This window comes from Carcharhinus amblyrhynchos, chromosome 8 (genome assembly GCF_965287045.1).
Source record: "Carcharhinus amblyrhynchos chromosome 8, sCarAmb.v2.hapA, whole genome shotgun sequence".
Classification (NCBI taxonomy): Eukaryota; Metazoa; Chordata; class Chondrichthyes; order Carcharhiniformes; family Carcharhinidae; genus Carcharhinus; species Carcharhinus amblyrhynchos.
In genome coordinates this window covers 108,524,586-108,535,537 of record NC_137331.1, presented here as the reverse complement: position 1 = coordinate 108,535,537, position 10,952 = coordinate 108,524,586, and the positions used below count along the sequence as shown (strand labels likewise).

General features: G+C 37.3%; 1 protein-coding gene across 2 annotated transcripts in view; it reads right to left on the bottom strand.

Annotated features, from left to right (window-relative positions):
• Positions 1-336: 336 nt before the first annotated feature.
• Positions 337-10,952, bottom strand: part of slc45a4a (solute carrier family 45 member 4a) — a 73,434-nt gene continuing 62,818 nt past the window's right edge. For both annotated transcript variants that reach the window (XM_080194605.1, XM_080194606.1), the window contains exons 6-8: positions 7,932-8,031; positions 5,330-5,541; positions 337-4,256 (exon numbers count right to left, since the gene is read on the bottom strand). In XM_080194605.1, coding sequence (XP_080050731.1) covers positions 3,897-4,256; positions 5,330-5,541; positions 7,932-8,031 — 672 coding nt within the window. In that variant the 3' untranslated portion in view covers positions 337-3,896. The remainder of the gene's footprint in view (positions 4,257-5,329; positions 5,542-7,931; positions 8,032-10,952) is intronic.

Below are 10,952 nucleotides of genomic sequence, written 5' to 3'. Positions count from 1 at the left end.
CAAATCATTCTAGTTAGACTGTACAGACTGTAAAGTTGATGGGGCAATTTGAGTTTTGTACTCACGTCACCTGTCAGTACACTTCCATATCATTGCACAATACAGCTGGCACCTTCAGTGACAACTCTATCAAGTTGTAATTTACACATCAGCAATTCTTGGTTTTATAGTTAATCTACATTGAACAGGGCTATAACCAAAACAGAAAAATGCTGGAAAATCTCAGCAGGTCTGACAGCATCTGAGGAGAGAGTAGAGCCAATGTTTCGCATCAAGATAACCTTTCGTCAGAGCAGTGATATAACTAGTCAACAGAAGTAACAGCACACACAAGAATAAATTTTGAATTTTTTATTCTTCATGAAAGAGAATATATTGAAACACTATATGGAAGAATAGAATTTTTTTCTAAATTTCTTTTTAAAATCAATCGAGTACACAGATAAAATGGAAAGTGCTGAACAAAGTCACTGTTTCATGCAATGACTCATTTTAAATCCCTCCAACAAAAAAGCTTGAAAATATAGAAATAAAGTCTATGCCATTAAGTCACTCTATCATCCATCTTAAACATTCTTTGCTTTCATCCCTTTTTAAAAGCTAAAGCATGTGTTTAACACATTTAATATTTCCACTCAGCAAGAGCTACTAATGCCCCAACTTAATAAGTTGATTAAAAAAGCAGTCGTCTTTTGGCCAGTTCACTATGGAACCATATTTAAAATGAGATGCTTTTGTATAACCATTGGTATAAATTGGAGGCATTTGATGTATTTCCTCCATTATTCCATCTAAGTGCAGTTCAATAATTACAAGGTGACAGTAGCCTCCGAAAACCATGGATTACTACTATAGACAATTTTGGTAAATCTTTAAATATACAGAAAACAAACACCATGTACATGCTGTGCAAATTTGGAGCAATCACTGTCATCTTGGCATATTTCAGTTGTCAAATGCAAGATTTTTCTGCACGTTAACAAAAACTAGCGAACATCCCAGGCCATTCTCCACAATTGAGGATTATTTTTAAAACAAAGACATGCTAAAAGTACAATTGCTTTAAGCCATAGACTGGAATATGCCGACCAGAAGAAATATATTTACAACCTGTTCACAACAGTTATACATTAATCATTGTGAACTGGACACATCTTACAAGTGGTGTGACCAAGCACAATTCTTTGCATTAAATAAAGTGACAAGATCAAAACAAATTAAGCTTCTGGTCATTATCAATATAAATAAAGTCAAGTCAACTTGTATTTGAATTTTTTTTCCCCTGCAACCCCTCAACTTTCACCCCCATTGACATGGAACAGATGTTACAACAAATTGCATTGGGTATTCATAAAATACGACACATTCCCATTACTATAACAGGCTTTGAGGATGAAAGCAGTATTTTTGTTTGAACGGTTAGCAGCTCCACTTTTGGCAGGCATGGGTTAGCTAGAGTTAAAACTCTCAACAAGCTCAGAAAATCAAAGACCATTACATTTTGATTTCTTTTCCCCTGTACAAATATAAAAAGGAAGTTTGAAACTTTAAAAATTCTTGAGGATAATTGCCTTATCACAAGAGTTTGAATATAAACTGCACCCGACACAAGCTGACATTTTGTTTGAATGGATCCTCCAAGTTCAGTAGTATTTTAAAATACAAAAAAAATACAATTGCAAAATAAATAAGACCTTGGAAAATGTTTAAAAGTCTTTTGTGATGTGGAATTGTGTACAATTTCTCTGTTGGATTGCCATAAGCATTCAAAGAACCAAGCATACTACATTCATAGAGTTTTGCCAAATAGTCAACATCATGATGGTGCAGAACCAATGTGTTGACTACAGAATTTTTGCAAAGTCTCTTCCTTTGTCAGTTATTGATGTCAATTTGCTTTGGCTAGATGGTGCTTTTGTTACAAAGACATAAGTCCTTGCACTATATCCATACTTCAAGTACTAACAATGGATTTATGGTGGAATTCAGAATAGTTTTTTTTAAACACGCAATGCCATTATTTTTCTGGTGATGACAGCACAGTTTCTTCACGCATTCAGAAGTCTATTTTACATCAAAGAGATAGATAAATTATTGCAACATTGGTTTGATTAGGCTGCACGCAACAAAAACCCAGCAGTTAGCCTCCGCTTTTCTTCTTTTCTCGGCACATTGACAATGTCATTCTGAATTATGTTTCTCAACCTGAAACCAGGCTGAGGACAGTCCAGATTAATCCTGGAAATATCAAGACTTTTGACAAGTAGTTCTGTTTCACTTCAACATTAAGAGCAACAGAAATTATTATATGCTGCATTTTTGCCATCCTTTTCAGATAGTAACAGGCAAACCTTAAGCCATCTCAGAGCTGCATCTATAAAAACAGGCCATGTTTAGTTTTAGGCTTCTTTGGCCCCAGTTCAATTTTCAAAAGATTGAACTTTCATTTGGTGGTAAATTATAATCCTAATTGCTGCTAAAATCTGTTTCCCTATAGTTGTCATTTCATGTATTAAAACAATTCTCTCCATAGTACATGATTTGCTAACCTATTACTTCAAGGTGAAAATGCTGGGACTGTCAAGTAGTTGCAGTGTCAAACAACATTAAAAGCTCCGAGTCCATACTGGGAGTGGTGAAGCAGTTTTTACAGCCTGAAAGATGGCAGTTCGTTCCTGACATGGGAAAGCAAGGTGGACCAGTCCCATCTTGTAGAAATGTATCTCGTCAAAAGCAACTATGAAAAGAGTCTTAGATGAAAGAACAAAAATATATAATTGGGCCATATAAAATGTAGCCACAAACCTGGCAAAGCAGCCTACAGGAAGTTCAGCATGAAGACAGCAGGTCTTGTATGAATTTATAAATCATTTGCATTTTCAGGACAAGTTCTCCATTTAGTCTTTGCTGATTTAATAAATTACGTTATGTTCAAATGTTTGTTCCTCACTTCTTCAGGTGAAGATATTAAACAAGTGAGCCTACAAAGTTGGCATTAAAATGTAAACTGTTTGAAAAGTCTCTCACACAAAGGAAAACCTGGACAGTCACCATCTAAAACAAATAAGGTACTGATTGGATAGGTTCAAATTACAAGAGGCCAACATCCTAGTTGGACACAAGACAGTTCTTGAATATTTAATCATAAATTTGCTCTCTCCTAGTCTTCTTGTAAATAGTTTACTACAACAGATAACAGGTAAAGCCAATGGGCATCCAACATGAAAAAATTTGGTCACTCATTTCTTCCAAATTTTATAGGCCATGAACATCTTTGATCATCCAAGGATGAGAAAAAAAATGTAAAAGGGGCAACATTTTGCATAATAAAGTTTGAAAATAAGTTTAAAGTGCCCAGGAAAATAGACAGTTACTGATGAACATTTTAATTGTGGAAATGATTAATGAATTTTTTAATTTCAATATTCCACTTACGTTAAGAGAGGCCAGTTTTTTTTAAAGGTAGTTTTATTCAAGACTGCCAGCGGCTTTTTAGGAAATCAATTGTTGCAAAATAGAAAATCTTTCCGAGCTACAAAATGCTACGTTTACGTAGTAGATCAAGGTAATTTTTGTTTTGAATGGACCAAAAATCTCTCTAGTCACTGGATACCTCCCTGTAGCCTTTGGTACATAAAAGCAGCAAAATGTTCTGAAAATGTTCACTGTTAAAACTTGTTTTTAAAAATTTGCTTACTGTGAACTGCACCACTTTGTGTCTCAGTACATACTGCCAAATGAGCAACGCAGGCTTTTATCAGAACCTAACGTGGTAAGTTTTTGCTTCCCCCCTTCCCCCTCCACAAGATGGGTTAAGACTACAGAAGAAAATGAAGCACAGGAAATTTGTGTATTTCTAATCACAAGTTTCTGGAATGTTTTGCCAACATGCCGATTCACGCAACCGATTCGGCCTCCACTTCAGAGACGATGCCTTTACGATTCAGCTGCAAAACAACTGGCTTCTCTGCATTTTTCCCATTGCTTTCTGAAGATGCCATAAGGGTCTCTTTATTCTCCTCTTTTTTTAGATTCTCCTGACTGTCAGGATATACGACAAGAAACAAGGCACACAAAAAGCCAAGAAATGAACTAACTGATGCCACAATAGGGATGACTCGAACTGTGCCAACTGCTTCCACTATACCGCCCAGTAACGTTGCTACCAGTATTTGGGAAACGTAAACTTGGCAAGATAGGATCGCACAATCTATACCAAAGCCCCTCTTGGAGTTTCCAGGACTGTGATCTCTATACTGTAAAACAGAATTTTAAAAAAGTTTGACTAGACTGGAAATTAAGAATCATTCCTGAATAAAACATAACACTAATTATAACATTAAAAATTAGGAACACAGTCAAATATTAAAATACTGGATGGCTCTTAAGCCCAACTCTCTTTTACAAGAAGCAGGGATATTTTTTCTAAAATAGTAATTTAGATTAATGGGTTATTGAACATTTAATAACATGCCAACAAGAGTTTTTTCTGCCTTTCATGCTTCATTTAATTCACAGAATCCTAAACTGCAGAAGGAGGACCATCAAATCTGCACCGACCCCAATCCCACCCGGGCCCTATCCCCGTAACCCCATGCATTTACCCAAGCTAGTCCCCCTGATACGAAGGGGCAATTTAGTGAGGCCAACCCACCTAGCCCACACATCTCTGGACTGTGGAAGGAAACCAGAGCACCTGGAGGAAACCCATGCAGACATGGGTGAATGTGCAGACCCCAGGTTCAAATGCTGAATCCATTCAATACATCTAGAGGGGAGAAATTTGTTCCATTCCAATACAAGTAGAATGCTTAACTGACATTCTTGGGAGTAAGGATTTTATTGGTTTCCAAAGTAATGAATTATATAATTAACCGGTAATTTGAATCCCACCTTTAGTCCACATAAATTTTAGAAACCACTGTTGCTACCAAGTACTGCAGCTTGGCTTAGAATCCCGACAGTACAGAGAGGGGCCATCTGGCCCATCGAGTCTGCAACGACCACAATCCCACCCAGGCCCTACCCTCATATCCCTACATATTTACCCACTAATCCCTCTAACCTATACCTCTCAGGACACTAAGGGCAATTTTAGCATGGCCATTCAACCTAACCTGCACATTTTTGGACTGTGGGAGGAAACTGGAGTACCCGGAGGAAACCCGCACAGACACGAGGAGAATGTGCAAACTCCACACAGACAGTGACCCAAGCCAGGAATCAAACCCAGGTCCCTGGAGCTGTGAAGCAGCAGTACTAACCACTGTGCTACCGTGATGCTTAAAACCTGTGGTAACAAAGACAAAACCTCAAATATACTGCTTACCGCTTTAATTTCATGGTATTGTCCAAGCAGAGCATAAGGACAGTACAAATTACTCATGGTCACTATCCCCATTGTACTGATCATTGTCATTGCCACGTATACATTTGGAAAAATAGCCATCACTGCAGTACCAATCGAAAATGACAGCGTTCCCAATATGTAGATAACTTTAATACTCAAATCGTAGTTGTCCAGGTACTTTTGCAAGACAGCTGCCAGGAAAAAAGAAAAATAATTCAAATGTATGAAAACAAATCAGTGATTTAATTAGATACTTTTATGAAATTAAGTGGAGTGAATGGATTTTAGTCAAGAGCTCCAACATCTTAAAAGCTACAATCACAATTTTCCCAGCAATAACAGTTTCATTTAGTCCAAAATTCTGACAATACAAGATCATGTAAAGTAACTTATTTCGATGTGCACACCAACCAAGCTCATGTGGACAAACTATCCAAGAAATACCCTATTTCAACACTACTGGATTTTGCCCTTTGGTTATTACTATCTGAATAGCACAAGTTACTGATTGAATAACAAAGCAGAATTACTGAACATACTAACATTTAGCATTAACAAACACAGAAATAAGTTTGTACATTTTAGAAAGCAACATTTTGCCTCTTGGCAGTACAGGATTTGCATATTGCTGAAGAGGGATGTGCTGCTCGTGTTTTTAATCTTCCACCCCAGGACAAATGCAAAATGCCAAATTTCAAATGATCACAATTTATACCACAGCAGCAAGAGGTATTGATTGGTTAGCAAGTCAACTTTGATTGGCTAAGGTGTCGATGTGGAGAAAGCAACTGGGAACTATAGGTTCTGCAAGCAACTGGGTAAGGTACAAGGCTTGAACATGTTCCTTTAGTACACAGATTCTTGTGTACTAATGCGTGTTACTTCTAGTGAGCATAAATGAGCTTGGCTGATTTTCTTAAATTGGTTTTTAGTGTAGCAATTAGCCCATTCAAGATTGTTCAGCAAGTTTTGCCCCATCATGGAATTATTTCTAAACAGTACACATTTTGTTTTGGGTTTTGCAAGTGTGGTCTGGTTGAGTACAATCCATTCCCTGCCCATTTTGAACACAGTAAAAAGTCTAACAACACCAGGTTTTAGTCCAACCAATTTATTTGATAGTAAACTCACAAGCTTGAGGTTTCCCTCTGTCAGGTGAATGGAGAGTTCTGGCCTCAGACAGAGCACATAAAGCACAGACAGTTTACAGATTACTGATTAGAATGTGAATCTTTACACCTAACCTGCTGTTCAAGTCCTAAAGTGGCTGACAATGTGTGTGGAAGGAGCACTGATCACAGGTTAAAGAGATGTGTATTGTCTCCAGACAGCACAGTGAGTGAGGTTTTGCAAACCCAGGCAAGTCACGGGGGTTACAGATAGCATGACATGAACCCAAGATCCCTGTTGAGACAAAGAGGGAAACCTCGAAAGCTTGAGTTTACTATCAAATAAATCGGTTGGACTAAAACTTGGTGTTGTTAGGCTTTTTACTGTGTTTACCCCAGTCCAACGCCAGCACATCCACATCATTTTGAACAACCAAGGGAGCCTGAGTAATCAATTGTTCCCCATTTTCTGTGCTAATGCCTCAGCCAGAATGGAATTGCCAACCAATCATCACCCTTTTCTTTTGTACAAAAAGTTATGATTGCTTAAAATTTGACATTTTGCAGTTGGTTGGATGAGGGCAAGTCAAAAAACTTCCAAAACATTTCTCTTTCAACAACATACTTCACAACACAGATACTTTATCCAATGTACTCTCTCTAAAATATCTTATTCAATTGGAAAGTTCAGTAATTCCTCACTGATGGACACTTTATAGTCAACAATTTCATTGTGGCTTACACAACCATTGGCCTTATATAAACATCTGTAAGACAAAGGTCCATCAAACTGCTCCTGCCACATAGCACTGTTTCTCTCCCCCTCCCACCGCCATCCATCAAAATCTACAAGACCTTGGAAAACATGGATCACTCTCCATTCCAGCAATCTAGAATTTCATTTAATCTTCAGATTCCTTGTTACTCTGCATTATCACTATAACTGTGAAGTGGAGAGAACTGGATACTGTGAGAAAGTCAGTTATGCTAATAAATTAGAGCAGTGAATTTACACTGGTTTAGTACTTATTGGCTCTTTGCACTAAACTGATCCATGCTGTGCTAAAAAAATCAAACTTTGTTCATTGTCACATTAAAATATCCTTTTCAAAAATACACATTTTTATGGCTCCCAAAAGCAATATTACATAGATACAGGGGCAGTCCACTATGCAGTTATGAAAACATTTGGATCTCATTGTGTCAGCACTAAAGAGCACAACTAATCTCCATTCATGACCTGCACATTGTTGTTTTGTGACCTTTCACCTACAGCTAAAGCATTTTTCTTTCCAAATTGACAGCAGTCTACAACTACATGAAGTATTAAAATGCTTTTTTAAACTCAATAGCTAGCATAATCATACAATTGATTATGGCACACGTGTAGGAAAAACCTTGGCTTTGATGCAAGAACTAGATTATACAGTAAACTTCTGCCTGGTTCAGGCATAGTTAGCCTTGATACTAACCTGAACAGATGGCAGCTGTAACAGCAAAAACAACAAGTCCCCAGCTTCCCATCTGTACACCAATGTTATAGTTCGAGAAATCGGTAGAATTAGAAGGCGCCTGAAAGAAAGTCAAGAATTTTGATCAAGTCAATATGAAAACTAGTTGTAATATTTGTTATAAAAGTTCACTGGTACAACTGTTTAATGTTGGATAGGAAGGAAGAAAGAGAGAAAGGAGAAAAAGAATGAATGCCAGAGACACAAATCAGCTGGTCAATAGTTAGACAACGTGGAATTTTCAGTGGATTCTGCTTTCAGCAAGTTTGATTATCAAAAACCCTGCAATGCAGAGTGGGGCTATTTGATTTGGCCCATCAAATCTGCATTAACTCTGAGTAAAAAGTCTGACAACACCAGGTTTAAGTCCAACCGATTTATTTGATAGTAAACTCACAAGCTTTTGGGGTTTGTCCCTTTGTCAGATGAATGGAGAGTTCCCCCGAGAGCTTGTGAGTTTACTATCAAATAAATTCGGTTGGACTTAAACCTGGTGTTGTCAGACTCTTTACTGTGTTTACCCCAGTCCAATGCCGGCATATCCACATCTTAACTCTCTGATGCAGTCTCCCACCCAGGCCCTATCCCTGTAAACCCACATATTTACTGCACTAATCTGCCTAACCTACACATCTTGGGACACTAAGAGGCAATTTAGCATGGCCAATCCACCTAACTCACACATCTTTGGGCTGTGGAAGGAAACCTGGAGCACCCGATGGAATCCCATGCAGATACTGGGAGAAGGTGCAAACTCCACACAGATACCCAAGGCTGGAATCGAACTCAGGTCCCTAATGCTATGAGGCAACAATGCTAACCACTGCTACCGTGCCACCTCACGTTAGCTGGAACTAACATTTGAGTATGGCTGAAACCAAACATGATTAAATTTATTATTCTAATTTCCTTGCTATGATTTTGTTCATTCAATGTTTTATTTTGGATTTAGGGACACGCAGTTTTTATCAATTAATAGTTTTTTTTGGAAACTCAGCCCTTGTAGGCATCCATTTGTGTTGAGGTTCTCTGATTAGTGCTACATGTCAGTGTCTGGAAGAAATCACCCATTACTTACAGCACCCACTCTGCAATTAATCGATTGCAGGCTGAAAGTTTGTGAAATTGATACAAGTTGGACAGCAACTAGTCAATAAACAGAATTTAAGAAAATAGCAATTTCCCTTGCAGTCCTTTACCAAGCTTTCAGCTAGAATGAGCATGGTATGCAATGATGGTAATGAGTCACTTATTCTCTTATTTTCCTGCTTTGAATAATTCAATCTGAAATGCTCACTAACACCTCTCCAACCTGTCATATCATTCCAATATCCAAGGTTGCCTAATAAAACATCATTGCCGTTTCCTCAGTTCAGTATTTTAGTCTAAACTCTGGTTTGCGTGATGGCAAAGGATAAAGAAAACAAATTAAATGATCATATGCTTTACAATGCATCATTTCAGACAGACATTCTAATGCAAGTTTGTTCTTTCTTCTTAAAGGCAATATGCAACTAGCTGTACACAGCAAGACAACATGAAAACCTCACTAAAAATTTTTTTCTTCTGCAAAAAAAAACAGATCAAACATGCTATGTAATAAAATGAAAAATGTGTACAACTAATGTGACTGAGCAGAAAGTCTATCCATTAATTGTTTTACAGTTCATTTAGTTGATGTTTTAAGAGCTTGGATATTGTTAGAAGTAAAAGGTCAAGTCACACATTTGCATTTCATCCTGTTTTCTTAAATCATGACTGCTTCATATTCTGGCTTTCCTTATCCCCACAACATTGAGGATAACAGAAGCTGAAGGATTACTCACTGGTTACAAAAACAAACCTAGTGAGAACAAAATAATACCATTCAATGTCTATGTGCACCAATACAGAATTGTGGCTAGTAAATTCTTCAAATCATCTGGACACAGCACTAAAATATTCTACATTCATATTGACGATTAACATTTTAGCTTTAAGCAGCCATTTTCAATTGGCACCATTTCCATCAAGAGCTCTGATTAAATTAAAACATATGTTTTAAACAAAGGGAAGCTGAGTAAGTCATTGACAAAGAATATGAAGAGATACAAGGTCAGAGAAACAGAAGCAAGTCCAGTGAAAATGCTAGCTGCAACATAATGCTTCTGTTCTACCATTGCCAGAATTCTTACCTCAAGCCAATCATGCCTTCTTTGGATAAACGGCTTTTCCAGCAAGCAGGACTGTATGCACACTTTACCTATTATAGAACTTTGTACCATCCAAGAATTTCAATATTTAATCTATTCACTTCTAAACTTATGTAGAGTGCGTGGAGTTTGATTTGACTTATTCTCAAATTTTGAACTCGCTGTAAAAAGAACCCAGAATTTCATCTGAAATTATGCAACTTGATTTAAACCAAAATCTATTTAAAGAACAGATGAATTGACACCTAGAAGCTGTAAAGGGGCTCAAGGTTTCAGCAAGGACTGAATAGACTATTAGAAGACATTTTTCATCATCACCCTCCTTCCAAACAGTGAGTGCCTTTCAAGAATACATCAGTAGATATTGCAAGATCAATAAACTCTTTTAGAGGACGATTCTACAGGGGAATGGGACTGAATAAGTATGGCTCTATCCAAAGATAGCACAGATACAGTGAGCTGAACAAAAAGGCCTCTCTGATTGCTGTAAATATTTGGACCATGAAAATATACACGACTATCTAATACTATTGAAAGTTATATGATAAATTACAGTATGGCTCACATTGCAGAAAAATGAATCACAGAGCCTAATCAGGGTCTTCTAAATGGTTAGGTTAAATCCTTTTACTTTGCAAGTGGACATGAAACAATTTAAAATTCTACAATGCTGAACATCCTTACTTATCTGTTAGAGCAAACAAATTTAGAGGGCACACCTTGCATAATCAAAATACAAGAACAAATATTTACTAATATTGATTGGAATTGCTATAGCTCTAGCTCGTTA